The following is a 16,542-nucleotide window of genomic DNA, read 5'->3' as shown; positions in this document are numbered from 1 at the left end:
TTTTGAGTGCAGCACATGCTGCTTCTGATCACTGTATGGCATCTGTTAGACACATTGCGAGGCCAACAAAATGGAGATTATGTGAAATGCAGTCCTTTGTTAGCACTGCTCAAGACTCATGTCCCAGATTGCCACTGCACCCGCAATTTTTACCTTGGGCAACAGCAGCATCAGATAAAATGACAGCTTTTAAGAACAAACATCACCAGGTTAGGATGCAACACAATTTGATTGAATGTACCAGGCTCCAATGGACTAACAGAATCTACGACTTATCTTGAAATTCAAATACATTGCACTTCAGACTTTATCGTTCCCACACAAATAAAAAAATGAATTTGGAGAGATGCTGGTGATATAAACATAAGCCAACAGCACAATCTCCTTTCAGTTCCTGGTTGATATACAGCCAGCTGGCTGAGCCACTTAGTCTGAAGATCACTGGCGCACCAAATTGAAACTGCCAAACGCTGGCATTAGAGACTATTTTTCTGAGGTGACCTCAAAAGCAAATTTTTAGAGTCGGGTTTTCAGAGATTTACACTCCATCCAACTGGAAGTACAACCCAACCAGTTAGAGAGTATCGAACATGGCCTGAAGTAAGCACAAATCCTGGAAAATAAGTACCTTCTCCTAACTGAATCGCATTTCCTACCTACAGTAAAAGCAAGTGCCAAATAAGAGGTGGGCAGTTACTGACCAGCTACAGCACCGTAACATGAAGGTTTCCTGAATGGCTACAAAGTTGACTCTTTGCACTCATCAGGACTGGGAGGCAAGAAACCAAACTTCAAAAGGGAATAACAATTCTTGATTCCTGATGAAGAGTTTATGCTCGAAACATTGACTCTCCTCTTCAGATGCTGCCTGACTGGCTGTGCTTTTCCAGCACCACACTTTTTTGACTCTGATCTGCAGTCCTCACTTTCTCCTAACAATTTTAATCATTTGGCTTCATCGCCTCACAGTCCTAATAAGTTGAAGATGAAAAGCTTTGAATTTGTGCCTCTTTTTTGCAACGTTTACCACTGTGCCACAAAGCAACGAGTGCTGAATGATTGCGGAGCCAGCCTCAGCACTTTGCAGCTGCCCACCTTTGGTTGAAGAGGAGCTGGACGTCCTCTTGCTCAAGCCGCTCAACCCCTGGAATGGAATATCGCCCCCTTCCAGAACGGTCTTGTAGATTAGCCTCTCGTTCTCCTGGCTGACTGGCTCCCCTGTGCCAGCCTCTGACTGTCTTCTCACTGCATGGGAATTGGACAAAAATGTGGAACTGGGTGGGTGGGTGGGTGGGTGGATGAAAAAGAAATGGAGAATAACCACATGCCATCAGGATCTTTTTATGTGACTGCTCAACTGATCAGAACTACACAGCCTCTGACATTTGCAGCAAACTGCTCTCTTGAAACACTTAGATGACTCATGCCCAAGTTTCACATTTTTAAACAGAAACCCTGGTGCCCTTCATCAGTCAGTGGTTTGATTGTGCAGGCTTGGCTGTTACTGTGAGGGGGATGGTTGCAAAGTTAGCCCATTCATTGAGCTGCAAAGCATTTAAGAGATGAGCTCAACTCATTGGAGCTTCTGCAGAGCATTCTGTTCTTGACATCAAGATCACTGACCCTTTGGGCGAGAAAAACACTGGAATAACTTGGGATCCTCCCCACTCTTCTGCAGCAACTTGACATTTGGAATTGCTTACTTCACTTCAGAATTCATATTTTCCACAGCTGTGGCCTTTTCTGTGTGAGGGAACTGAAATAATCCTACTCAGGGATTTCTCAGTGAACTCTCCCACCCCATTGGGCTTCATGTGATGGAAATCTGTACAGGGGAATGGTTTCCCGTTCATTAAACAGTGTGGGAGAGAGACCACACTTCACATCAAACTTTCCAGTGAGAACGGTTCAATAATCTGGCCCAGTTTCCACTGCTTCCCGATTACCATGTCAATAATTAAGTTCTGGGCTTGTTGAGAAGAAGGGCAAAACCTTATATCTCTAAAAAATCTTCATAACCAGTGAAGCACTTTAACCAAAACAAATAATCAGTGTTAAATAGAACATAGAACAGTACAGCCCTTCAGCCCTGGATGTTGTGCTGGCCTTTTATCCTAGTTTAAGTTCAAACTAACTTACATACCCTTCATTTTACTATCATCCACGTGCCTATCCAAGAGTCGCTTTAATGTCCCTAATGTCCCTGACACCAACACTACCGCTGGCAGTGCATTCCACACACCCACCACTCTCTAAGTAAAGAACCTACCTCTGACATTGCCCCCAAAACCTTCCTCCAATCACCTTAAAATTATATCCGCTCATGATAGTTCCATCCTGGGAAAAACTATCTGGCTATCCACTCTATCTATGCCTCTCAACATCGGATACACCTCTAATCAAGTCACCACTCATCATTCTTTGCTCTAATGGGAAAAGTCCTAGCTCCCTCAACATTCCTTCATAAGGCATGCCCTTCAGTCCAGACAGCATCCTGGTAAATCTCCTCTGCGCCCTCTCTAAAGCTGCCACATCCTTCCTATAATGAGGCCACCAGAACTGAACACAATATTCGAAGTGTTCTCTAACCAGAGCTCTACAGAGCTGCAGCATAACCCCCCGGCTCTTAAACTCAATCCCCCTGCTAATGGGGATTAGTTCAATCCGCCTCTGGTGCGGTTTATGTTCAATGAATAAATCTGGAATTACAAGTTAATCGCAATAATAATTTGCAAGGTTTGTAGCTCAGGTAGCAATAATAATGAACAACCAACCAACAATTGTGAAAAAATGCACACGGCCCACTGAAGTCCTGGAGGGATTGAAATCTTCCCTCGTCTGGCCAATGTATGATTCCAGACCCATTGCAATGTGGTCAACTCTGATGCACCTTCTGTGATGGCTCAGAAAGCCACTTATCTCAAAGGAATTTAGGATCAGGGTAAAAAAGGTTGGCTTTGCCACCGATGCACGTATTCCATGAATCAATGGACAAAGCAATTCATCAGCCAACTTGAGGAGAGCAAGTTCCCACAAACAACAAGTTAATGGCCAGACAGTCTGCCTTGGCAATACTTAATGAGCAATAAGTATGGCCCAGCACATGAGGGAAAAAATGATGTCTTCCAAAAAAATGTTTTGGGATTTTTCACACCCACCGGAAAGCGCAACAGGGATTTTGATAGATCTCTTATCCAAACTCCTCTTTTCAGGGAGTGAGGAGAAAATGAGGACCGATTCCTGAAGAAGGGCTGATGCCCGAAACGTCGATTCTCCTGCTCCTGGGATACTGCCTGACCGGCTGGGCTTTTCCAGCGCCACACTCTCTCCAGGGGGTGAAAATGGTAAAGGAAAAGACAGAACTGACGGGCAGGTTAAGTTCTCAGGAGTAAGCCAGATTCAAAGGGGCTACAGGGCAGCGTTTCAAGTCAGGAATAGGGCCCCTTGAACTGCTGCTACCTTCCAGCAACAAAAAACAGTGCTTTGCAGGCATCAGGTTCAGGTAGTTTCAGTTTACTCTGTCACCTCTTCAGCACTTCACAATCGAAAATAAAAATTGGCTTTGTGTTTGCAAATAAAAGGATGCGTTATAACCCCTTAAGCAACAACATATCTCCTTTAGCTTAATAAAGGCACTTCAGAGCATCAAACTTGGCAAAGGGGCAAGAGTTAAGGGGTGTCTTAAAGTTGAACAGTGAGGCGTAGAGGTGTTAGGAGAGTATTCCAGGGGCCTAGGCGACTGAAAGCATGGCCACCCATAGTGGAAGGATGCTCAGAGGCTAAAATTGGAGGATACAGAGAACTCAAATCAGACAGGCCATGGGGAATCGGAAAACACGGAAAAGAATTTTAAAATCAAGACTGTTATAAAGCTCTCAGGGTCCGCCACAACTATGTCTCGGCAACGGAAGCTCACCATGACAACTGGAAGCTCAGCAAGAGTTAAGTCTGAAAGTTTAATCACAGCATCACAATTAACAACTCTATCTTATTAACCAGAACTGAGCATTATTTACTATGCAGCTCTTAAGGCTCCAAAAGGTGACAATACATGAAAACTAAGATTTTGGATACTCCCACTGTGAATGGAGAGGATATGTACAGGGAGGGGTTAGCACCTTTTACCACAGAAAACCATTTGACCCATCATGGATGCATCCTTTGAGAGGAGCTATTCAAGTTCATCTCACTCCCCTGTTCCTTCCACAAAGCTATACATTTTTTCCTTTGTAAGTGCATGTTTGATTCTCTTTAGAAAGTCCGTATTTAATCTGCTTCCTCTACTCGTTCAGGCAGCACAGATCCCGATCATAACTCGAAACGTACAGAAAGGAAATCCCCCAGACTTCTTTGCCATCTATTCCAAATCTCAATCTGGTCATGAAGAATGCTCCCCTAGTGAAGACAGTTTTTTTCCCATCTCTTTATTAAATCCATTTATGACTCTGAGCATCTCCAATAAATCTCCTCTTGAATGCATCTCATGTAAGATGAACAATTCCAACTTTTCTCATGTTTTCCAAGTAACTGCTGTTCTCACTCCTGGTTCCAATCTTGTAAATTTCCTTTGCACCCTCTTGAACGTTGTTCCAAAAGAATGATGTCCAAACCTAGATGCAACCTACCTTCAGTGACCCCAACCTGAGATTTATATAAAAGTTGAAATCCTGGGAGAGATTAAGCAAGTTGATTCGTCCAAATTACAGGAAGCTTACCATTGCTAAGTTAGCACTGCTGCCTCACAGCGCCAGAGACCCGGATTCAATTCCCGCCTCAGGCAACTGTGTGTGGAGTTTGCACATTCTCCCCGTGTCTGCGTGGGTTTCCTCCTGGTGCTCCAGTTTCCTCCCACAGTTCAAAAATGTGCAGGTTGGGTGAGTTGGCCATGGTAAATTGCCCGTAGTGTTAGGTGAAGGGGTAAATGTAGAGGAATGGGTCTGGGTGGGTTGCTCTTCAGAGGGCCGAAAGGCCTGCTTCCACACTAAGTAATCTAATTTCATCTAATCAGAAACACAGAATTATAGAATCCCTACAGTGTGGAAAGAGGCCATTTGGCCCATCAATTCCACACTGACCCTCTGAAGAGCACCCCACCCAAACCCAGCCCCCCCACCACATACCGTAATATGCATTTTCCATGGCTAATCCACCTAGCCTACACATTCTTGGACACTATGGTTGATTTAGCATGGCCAATTCACTGAAGCTGCATATCTTTGGGCTGAGAGAGGAACCCCATGCAGACATGGGAAGAATGTGCAAACTTTATACAGACACTTTCTGGCGGCTGGAAGTGAACTTGGGTCCCTAGTGCTGTGAGGCAACAGTGCAAACCATACCACGCTGGAGGCACCCCTGGAAAAGCAGTGCCACAATTCTGGTGGGATAAAGCTACAACCAAGACAAAAAGAGTTGCCTTTTTGTCATTCATTCTCAGAATAAGGGAGTCACTGGCTAGACCAGAGCATTTATTACCCATTTCCAACTGCCTAGAGGGCAGTTAAGAGTCAACCACATTGCTGTGGGTCTGGAGTCACATGCAAGGCCAACCAGGTAACGATGGCAGTTTCCTTCCCTAAAGGGCATTAGTGAACCAGAGGGGCTTTTGATTCACGGTCAGCATTAGACTTTTAATTCGAGACGTTTACTGAATTCAATGCCATCTGCCACGGTCCCCAGATCTGGATCTCTGGATTAACTATCCAGTGATAATACCACAAGGCCATCACCGAGGGGATGTATAGCATTTGTATAGCACCTTTCGCAACCTCGGGACATCTCAAAGTATTTAATCACCAGTTAAATATTTTTGAACAGAAATCATTGTTGTGGTTCAGGAAGTGTGGCAGCCAAATAGTACACAACAAATGCCCAACGATCAGACCCTGCCTATTTCAGTGATTTTGGTTCACTGGTTCAGAAACAGACTAATGTCCTAACTCTGCTACGTTTACCTGTAACATACAGAGCATTGGTTGAAGTGCAACTTAATGATATCATCTCCAACTTCTCTTTCCAGTGCTATACTGTTCTGGAATGTTAGCTTTTGTGTTTAAGTCTCTGGGATGGGATTTGAACCTTCCAAGTCAGAGATGAGAGTAGTACTAAGCAAGGCACAGATGGCACCACCACACTGGGGACAGTCCCTTTGCCACTTTCAACAGCATAAATACAAGTGGCTGGATTTTTACAACTCTCCATCCCATTCCTTGCCCCACTCTCCCTGGTGGGTGAGTATTCAGCAAGGGGAGGTGGGCACATGTACTGTGATGGATGGTTAGCTAACCTTCCCCACATTACCCCCTTGACTAATAACGTGGAATTGAGCAGAATAGAACAGTGCTCGCTCAATAATGTGATTACAGCGTGCAGGCAGGTGAGATTCGGAAGCCCGTTTCTGTGGAAAAGTCAGGAAGGGAGGTTGGTGCATCTTCTGGAGAGGTTCCCCGTGCACCCCTTGTTCAGGATCAAGGTGGCTCAGTAGTGAGCACTGCTGCCTCACAGCGCCAGGGACCCGGGTTCAATTCCACCCTCGGGTGACAGTCTGTGTAGAGTTTGCACATTCTCCCCGTCTCTGTGTGGGTTTCCTCCGGGTGCTCCTGTTTCCCCCAACAGTCCAAAGTTGTGCAGGTCAGGTGTATTGGCTATGGGGAAATGCAGGATTATGGGGACAGGATAGGGGGTGGATCTAGGTGAGATGCTGTTCAGAGGGTCAGTGTAGATTCGATAGGCGGAATGGCCTGCTTCCATTCTCTAGGGATTCTACAAAACTAAGAAAATATCTGATCTCCTATGCATTGTATTCCTTCCCACCTGGCTTTCAAAACTCTCATCCCCAATTCCTCTCACCCCAAGGATATTCGTCCGGGATCCATGGTCATCCTGATACCAGGGCTGCCGGAGGTCCCAGAGAAGACCCAGGACTTATGTCTGGTGTAACTAGTTAGCTGTGTGGGGCTCCCTCACACACCGACGGCCTGACCCTCATTACCGACAGCGGGGTATTTCAGCTGATGTGGAAACACTGGTGGTTATCCTTCACAATACAAGAAACTAGGTGTGGATATGGAGATACTGAAGAATCCAGTAGACACCTATTACAACAGCTACTATGTCCAAACATTATAACCTAAAAAGGTTACAACAGAGCAACATGGTTCAAGTAGAGGAGTCCAAAAGTAGAGGGCATAGGTTTAGGGTGAGAGGACAAAGATTTAAAAGTTACCTAGAGGGCAATATTTTCACACAGAGTATGGAATGAGCTGCCAGAGGAAGTGGTGGAGGCTGGTACAGTTGCAACATTTAAAAGGCATCTGGATGGGTATATGAATAGGAAGGGTTTAACAGGGATATGGGCCAAGTGCTGGAAAATGGGACTAGATTAAGTTAGGATATCTGGTTGGCATGGACGAGTTGGACTGAAGGGTCTGTTTCCATGGTGTACACCTCTGTGACGCCAGAGGATCATGTGTTAATGGCCCAAGTTAAGATGGAATCTGAGAAAATTATACTCTCTGGTCACATGCAATGATAGTGATGCTATTATGAATGTCTCTCTAAAAAGCACACTGACTACAGGACATAAGCAATACCATCTGTCAGGGATACCCATAGCCCATTCTTACTGAGGGATGGCCTCATTAAGTAGAAGGTAAAAATAAAGCTGCCATAGTTCTACCAGACCATAGAGTTGCTCCCTCATTGGGGAGAGGCGACTGGTGATGTTTTAAGCGGAGGATGTTAGGTGGATTAGTCAGGGGTAAATGTAGGGGAATGGGTCTGGGTGGGTTGCTCTTCAGGGGGTCCATGTGGCCTTGTTGGGCCAAAAGGCCTGTTTCCACACTATCTAATCTAATCTCCATGTCTCATGGCCAGGGGAAGAGGCTGGAGAGTCCCTCGTGGCAACCTCACCTGATACAGGAATCAAACCCGCTCTGATTAGATTAGATTACTTACAGGGTGGAAACAGGCCCTTCGGCCCAACAAGTCCACACCGACCCTCCGAAGGGCAATCCACCTAGACCCATTCTCCTACATTAACCCCTTCATCTAACACTACGAGCAAACTAGCACGGCCAATTCACCTAACCTGCGCATTTTTTGGACTGTGGGAGGAAACCAGAGCACCCAGAGGAAACCCATGCAGACACTGGGAGAAGGTGCAAACTCCACACAGACTGTTGCCTGAGGCGGGAATTGAACCTGGGTCTTTGGCGCTGTGAGGCAGCAGTGCTAGCCACATTGCCACCATGCCGCCTGCAGATGGTTAGATTCCCTACAGTGTGGAAACAGGACCTTCTGCAAACCAGCTGTTCAGCCAATAGAGCTAACCAACTTCCTCTTGTTAAGTATCCATTGGTGTAGCACTGACCATCCCTTTTGGGTAAGGGGGCGGCTCGGGAGCAGACTGCCCCTCCTCCCCATTCTTCCCCATAGACCTGCAACTCCACAGCTGATCCTGCGTTCTCCTGCTTGTCTCTTGTTCACTGCAGTAGATACAATCACTTAAAACATTCAGCAAGAGCACAAAACAAAATTTCTCTTGAACAGTCACTTAAATGGCCACTGTCCAATTGTTTACATTTGATTCGATGGTGTAATTTGCAACTAATAAGTCACATTCCAAACACAAACTGCTTGAGAGAGAGATATGATAATAAAAACAATCAGTTTTGTTCAGCCTTCCCCTCCATATACTCCAGTCAGTGCAGCATCTTGGAACACATTCAACAATGATCATCGCTTGAGTTCTCATCCAACAGGAATCAAAAATAAAATTGCCATCCGGCTAAACTTCCAGGGACAACACATCAGGGATTCTTATCGCTCATTATTTTTAGCGTTTTGGAATTCGACTCTGGCTGGCTGGATCTGCTCACTGTCTGCTCTAATTCACCCACTTGCTCACTGGCATAACACACAGGGACTCTCAAGCGAAAAAGGGGTACTGCAGATGCTGAAGATTAGAGTTAAGATTTAGAGTAGTGCTTGGAAAGCACAGCAGGTTAGGGAGCATCAGAGGAGCAGGAAAATCGACGTTTAGGGACTTCAGAGCAGCACCCTCTGCAGCTGGAGTGAGTGTGCAGAGGGCAGGCAACCACAGATGCAGTGTAGTCCGTATTTTAAGACTGAAGCATCCAGAATCATAGAATCCCTATAGGGCGGAAGCAGGCCATTCAGCCCATTGAGTCCACACTGACCCTTCGAAGAGCATCCCACTCAGACTCCCACTTCTCCACCCACCACAGCCCTGGACACTGCGGGAACTTTAGCACGGTCAATCCACCTCACCTGCACATCTTTGATCTGTGGGAGGAAACCCATGCAGACACAGGAAGAATGTGCAAACTCCACACCGACAGTCGCCCCAGGCAGGAATCGAACCCAGATCCCTGGCATGTGAGGCAGCAGTGCTAACCACCAAGTCACTGTGCTGCTCTCTGTCCACAGGAGTATACAACCAGAAAAGAAAAGCACCCCTGTAAATAAACTACAACCAAACGCAACACCAGGTGCAGAACCCATCAGGTCGGTCGGCAGGCAGCACCCACAGGTGTGGCTTCCCGAAGGAAGTGACTTTAAGACCCACTCCAGACTCTGAAGTGCACAGTCCTGCTCAGTACTGAGGGAGGGACTGTATTGCTTCAGGTCCCTCTTTGGGGTGAGATGTTAAACCAAAGCTCCACCTGCCCTCTCCCTGCAGGAGGGTCTCAGGGAAGACTAGGGGATTTTCCTTTCCAATATTCGGCCCTCACACAGTACCTAGAAGCAGATCTTTATTACACTGCATAGAGTCGTGCTGCATTCAAACCTCTGAATGCTACATGTGCCACAGTAAAGTCCAATGTTCTCTCTCTCTCTGCACTTCCCACTCTGTTTTGCTACCCTGATGCACTTTGTATGATGATCTGCCTGTTTGGTATGTAAAACAACATCTTTCACTGATTCAATTTGATTTAATTTTGTCATACCTCCCCAAGTACAGTGAAAGGTTTTGTTTTGTGTGCAGGAGAGGCTCATTTAAGCTCATACTATACAAAGCGTATTAGGGTAATGAACAGAGCAAGGAAGACAAGTTGCAACTGCAAAGAAGGTGCACAGAAAGCAAGATCAACATCAGATTTAAAATTCGACAGGTCATTCAGAAGGCTAATAACAGCGGCGAAGGATCTGCTCTTGAATTTGTTAGTGAATCTGTTGGTACATGTACCTTTTGTACAACTATCTCAGTACAATTATATGACAATCAACCTTACAACCCCAGCAACTCCAGTGTCTGCTATTTCTCGATTTCTCGGAGTAAGCTCACACACTGAGGATAATATTCATATCACGCACGTGTAACCATGTGAAAAACATACAGGCTGCATTGATCTCTGAACCCACATGCCCCACTGATAGCAGGATGTCAGAGAGTTGGGAATGTAAGTGGAGTCCTCACAATTCTCTGCACTCCAAACTGTAATTTATTTCTCATCATTTAATGATAACAGCAGCTTCGTGGAGGAGCTAAAATGCCAGGAACAATTTAAAGACACTTCTGTTTGAAGACTGCAGACAGAACGCACTTACATTGAAAGAGATGTGAGATCTGTACAAGATGACAGCCTGAGCCTCCAAGGACAGGGCCACTGAAGTGTATGAACAGATGGGCACATATTAGAGGGGGCATTATCATCAAACTATTTAAAACACTAACGATATGCTCTAAGAGCCGGGTGCACTCAAAGTGGAAACTGCAGCCAAATTGGCAGTGAGGTAATCCAAATCGACGCGAGTCAATTCATTCCATTTTTGTTTTGGAGGGAGAAAACAGATATTTATAATTCCAGCTCTCAAAAGGCCAATCTTAGGTTAAATACCATCAAGCTGGGGGTGCAGAGGGTGGGTTTGGCGAGGATAAATCAATTACATCTAGGGGAGGGTGGGTCCTGAGGACATTGGGGTGGGTTTGGGGGAAGAGGAGGGTTTGTTGTTCACCTGAGGGGGCAACACATGGTCACGCAAGACACCCAACATTTCACATTCCTTGCATTTGACTGGTGTATGCTTCCGATCGCTCCCTTCTGGGTTAATAATTTTGTTTACTGTGGCAGAAACTCATTCACATCAAGCAGTAGATCCGCACTGGCCTCTGTGATGGCCTACATCTGCAAGGCATGATTAGAAAATTCCAGAATTGCTTGCCTGGTAGCAGGAAGCACACCAACCAAAGTTCCAAAAGGAGGGGTCACAGTCTAAGGAGACAGAGTAGGTCATTTAGGACTGAGATGAAGTGAACTTTCGTCACCCAGAGTGATGAGCCTGTGGAATGTTCTGCCACAAAAACATCAAGAGATTGAATGTTTTCAGGCAGGAGTTGGACATGGTTCTTAGGGCTAAAGGGATTGAGTATGGAGAGAAGGTGGGGATGGAGTACTGAGTTGGATCTTCAGCCGTGATCATATTGAATGGCCTACTCAGTGTCCTATTTTCTATGTTTCTAGAGAAAATGCAAGTTAACATCCTGGAGATACTCACATAAATGATACTCACACTGGGCCACTGAAGAGTACAGGGGGAACAGGGCAATCTGCAAGTGTTTAGAAGATGGATTCAATATCCCAGGGTGAGATATCATCCACAGTTACTAAGCTAAATTGGGAGGTCAAGACTACCCAAAAAATAAATGCTGAGTGTATCAGTAACAAGTTTATTTAAGCTTCGACAAAAGCCTCTGTTAGCACTTGCACCTCTCAATCAGAAGGTTACAGATTCAAATTCTATTACAGAAAACCCCAAGTTCATAAATCCAGGCCTCATCGCTCAAGGGCAAGACTGAGGGTGGACTGCACTTTCAGAGTATCTCCTTGGTGAGAGAGAGCGAGAGAGAGAGAGCGAGAGCGAGAGATGTTAAACCAAGATCCCTCCTACCCCCTCTAATGTGTGCCCATCTGTTCATACGCTTCAGTGGCCCTGTCCTTGGAGGCTTAGGCTGTCATTGGGACTGCTAACTGTGATCAGGTTAATCAGCTGCATCCTTCCCTGCTTCCTGATTCACATTGTGAGATCTGTAAAAGAATCAGACCCACATCGCTTTCACAGTCAGCACAAGTCTCTGAAATCTCCAAACAGGAGAGTCTTTAAATTGTTCCTGACATTTTACTTCCTCCACGAAGCCACTGTTATCATTAAATGATGAGAAATAAATACCACATGACAGTATTTGAAAGAATAAAAGGGCCCTTCTCACATTTTCTGGACAAGAATTACCCGTCAGGCAATGTCATGAAAACAGATTAACTTATGATTTACCTCACTGTCGAGATTCAGGGATTTTGCTGTGCACAAATATCTATGTTTTTCATGGCATGTGGGTGTCAGCAGCTGACTAACATTTGTTGTAAATCGCTAACTGCCTGGAGGAGCTGCAAGTACTGCTGTCCAGCCCGGGTACTAGTGAGCTGTCTTTTGAAATCCTGCAGTCTTTGGGATGCAGGAGTATCCACAGTGCTGTTAGGGAGGGAGTTTCAGGAGTCAGCGACTGTGAAGGAAGGGTGATCTATTTCCAAATCAGGATGCTAAGTGGCTTGGAGGGGAACTTGTGGTGCTCTCTTGTACCTGCTGCTTTTGCCCTTCCAGGAGATAACGGTTGCGGGCTTGGACACTTTGGCTAGTTACGACAGTGCAACTTGTCGGTAATACACACTGCTGGCAGTGTATGTCACTGGTGAGCAGAGTGAATGTCACAAGTTGTGGATGGACATACAAATCAAGCAGGCTGGATGATTACAAGCTCCTTAAGTGTTGTTGGAGCTGCAGTCATCAGGCAAGTTGTAGGCGTTCCATCACATGCCTGACTTGTGTCTTGTAGATAAGGGACAGGCTTTGGGAAGTCAGTTGGTGAGTCAGCATTGACAAGTTGGGCCAAAGGGCCTGTTTCATGCTATACGCTTGCGGTTTCTGCTGTTTGGCACGAGCGACATCCTGTGTAGCTTGACCAGGCTGACACCACATTTTCTGGTATGCCAAGTGTTGCTCCTGGCATGCCCTCCTGCACTCTCCATTGAATTAAGACTGATCCCTTGGCTTGATGGTAATGGTAGAATGGGAAATATGCTGGGCTAGGAGGTTGCAGATTGTGGTGGAATTTGATTTTGTTGATGATGCCCACGGTGCCTCATGGATGTTCAATCTTGACTTGCTAGATTTGTTTGCAGTCTGTCCCAACCGTCATATGGTTAGAAGCACATGCACCACATTGGTTGGCTTCCTCAATGTGAAGACAGACTCTGTTCTAGCAGGAGATGTCCTCGTTTCACCTGATGCCATGAGACCGATGGTGTCCAGAGTCAATGTTGAGGGCTCCCAGGGCAACTCCCTTGTGATGGTATACCTCCACGGCATGTATTCAATTTTAGATCCTTCTAATAATGCTACATTCTACAGCCTTGTCTACCTTCCTAAATGTACAGTCAGAGTCTTACAGCACAGGGACCGGCCCTTTGGCCCAAACTGGTCCATGCTGACCAAAATGTCTATCCACGCTAACCCCATTTCCCTGCACTTGGCCCATATCCTTCTAAACCTTTCCTACCTCTGTATTTGCCCAAATGTCTTTTAAATGTTGTTAAAGTATCCATCTCAACCACTTCTGCTGGCAGCTCATTCCATTTGGGTTCCACCCTCTTAAAAAAAGTTAACCCTTGGGTTCCCTTTTATTTTCTCCCCTTTCACTTTAAACTGATGCCCTCTTGTCCTCGATTCTCCAATCCTGGGAAGATGACTGAGTGCATTCACCTTATCCATGCCTCTCATGATCTTCTAGAAGTGTATAAGATCCCCCCTCAGTCTCAACGCTCTAAAGAAAAAACAAAAATCCTAGCTTGTCCAACCTCTCCCTTTCACTCAGACCATTGAATCCCGGCAACATCCTTGTAAATTTCTTCTGCACTCTTTCCAGTTTAATAACATCCTTCCTATAGCACGATGACCAAAACTGAACACAATACTCCAAGTGCAGCATGAACTAACGCCCTATACAACTGCAACATAACTTCCCAACTTCTATACTCAGTGCCCTGACTGATGAAGGCCAGTGTGCCAAAAGCCACCTTCACTGCCCTGTCTACCTGTGACTCTACTTTCAGGGAATCATGCACCTGAACTCCAAGGTCCCTCTGTTCCACTACACTCCTTAAGCCCCTACCATTCACCATGAAACTCCCACCTTGATTTGGCTTTCCAAAATGCAAGATCCCACAGTTGTCTATATTAAACTCTATTTGCCATTTCTTGGCCCACTTCCCCAGCTGATCAAGGTCCTGCTGCAATTTCTGATAACCTTCCTCACTGTCCACGATACCTCCTATTTTAGTGTTACCTGCAAACTTACTAATCATGCCTTGTACATTCTCATCCAAATCATTGATATAGATAACAAATAGCAATGGGCCCAGCACAGACCCCTGAAGCACTCCACTAGTCACAGGCCTCCAGTCTGACAAGCAACCTTCCACAATTACCACCTGCTTCCAAGCCAACTGTATATCCAATTTGCCAGCTCTCTCTGGATTCCACGTGATCTAACCTTCCAGGCAGCCTACCTTGTGGAAGCTTAACAAAGGCCTTAATGAAATCCATATGGACTACATCTACTCCCCAGCCCTCGTCAACCTTCCTAGTCACTTCATCAAAGACCTCCAATAAATGTGAGGGGCATGATCTCCCACACATGAAGCCATGCTGACTATTCCCATTCAAACCCTGTCTTTCCAAATGCATATTATTCCATTTACTCAGCCTGTAAAGGACAGTACGGTACAATTGATATTATGTTTGTAGATTTGTAGTGCTGAAATTGGAAAATCAGCCCATCTGCAGCCTAACTTGTAAATATCGGGCATAACTGTTTAGCTCCTGCAGTCTGTATCTCTCTTTACAAAGCTCAGAATCCTGTGTTTTCTTTTTCCCACAATGATCAGTCCAATAAAGGCTGCGAGTACTTTCTTCATTCGGGGAGAATTGTCTACCTTGTCACAATTGTCTACCTTGGTGGAATGTGGAAGCTCAGTTACTGAGCAAGATCTCAGCAGAAACTGAGACATTTCTGGGATCAGGAGACAAAGGCAGAGGAGTCAAAATTTAGCTATGATCTGTTGGATTGGAGGAGCAGCTTTGAGGGGCTGAATGGCCTGCTGCTATTTCCTATATTAAATGCTGCTTCAACTTCATAACTTCTCAATAAGCTTGGCTTCCTTCATGTATTCGTATCCGTACATCCTCAAATGTTTCTCTGCTCCGGCTCCCTATTTGAACTTGAACTATTGACTGTCCTTGTTCTGTCTACAAAATGCATCAAGTCACTGCACCAAACTGTACTTGCTATGAGTATCTCCATTTCAATAACATGCACCCTCTGGAATTATGTTATTACTCAACCCACTGCTTACAGGTAACAAACTCAGAAATGTAGTAAACTTTGAAATTATGCCAACATACACATAAGAATGTAGATAACAAACATCAATGGGCCCAACACTGAGCCCTAAGGCACTTGATGAGTCAACAAACACCCTTCTTAGCATCAAGTTGGTCAGTTGTCTCAACAGCATTACCTGGGCAACCCCACGTACACTTGCATCCAGACTGAGAAGCAACCATTCACCAGTCACCACTCTGCTTTGCCTCCATTATACCTATCTTCCCCTTCAAATCCATGGGTTCAATTTTGCTAATCATTCTACTTTGTGGTAGATTATGAAACTCTATTTTATTTATCCTGAGATGTGGGCATCGCTGCCAAGGCCAATATTTGTTGCCTACCACAAATTACTCTTAAATCGAGTCACTAGAGTCAAAGGGCAGTTTAGGGCCAATTGCATTGCTGCGGAGTCACATGTAGGCCAGACCAGGTAATGATGGCAGACTTCCTTCCCTGAAAGGACATGGTGATTCAGCTGGGCTTTCACACAGTCACCATTACTGATACTAGCACAATTACAGTTGCACATTTGTGACAAGGATCTCACTAGCTGCCATGGTGAGACTTGAACTATTGAACCAAGCCTCTGGTTTACTATCCTAGTGACACAGCACAGCAAATCAACATTCATAACAATATCAATCATACCATGCTCTCCTCTACAGGCCAAGTAAATGGAAATACAAGGACAAGCCTTTTGTTCATCCCTCATTGCCCAGACTGTTCAGTCTCATAACTTCAGTCGATTGTCCTGTTTAACTTTGAATTTGGATGTGGAAATGGATATTCATTAACTGATACACTAAGAAAACAAATATCTCATGGCATCACCAACTCAAAATATTCAAATAGGGATGGGTATAATTCTGGGTCCACTCATCACTCGACACATTCTCACCCACGAAGATAAGGATTGTTGATAATCACTGTCCGACAGACTTGCTGCAATGTAACTGGAGTTAATTTGGACTTGCTGTTTGAAAAGGTACATTAATTGAATATAAGTGCTCAGAGGCTAGATTTGCAGGTTTATTTAGGGCAGTTTTACAGGATGTTACATGATATCTACATCCAGGATT

At 45.2% G+C, this 16,542-nt stretch overlaps 1 protein-coding gene across 44 annotated transcripts in view; it reads right to left on the bottom strand.

Moving 5' to 3' along the window:
- Nucleotides 1–16,542, bottom strand: part of LOC140484571 (sorbin and SH3 domain-containing protein 1) — a 408,466-nt gene that overhangs the window by 46,181 nt on the left and 345,743 nt on the right. For all 44 annotated transcript variants that reach the window (XM_072582966.1, XM_072582965.1, XM_072582978.1 and 41 more), the window contains one exon: nucleotides 1,096–1,274. In XM_072582966.1, the coding sequence (XP_072439067.1) occupies nucleotides 1,096–1,274 (179 nt within the window). The remainder of the gene's footprint in view (nucleotides 1–1,095; nucleotides 1,275–16,542) is intronic.

This window comes from Chiloscyllium punctatum, chromosome 13 (assembly GCF_047496795.1).
Source record: "Chiloscyllium punctatum isolate Juve2018m chromosome 13, sChiPun1.3, whole genome shotgun sequence".
NCBI lineage: Eukaryota > Metazoa > Chordata > Chondrichthyes > Orectolobiformes > Hemiscylliidae > Chiloscyllium > Chiloscyllium punctatum.
Note: the sequence above shows the minus strand (reverse complement) of the source record. Positions and strands in the feature narration are given on the sequence as shown.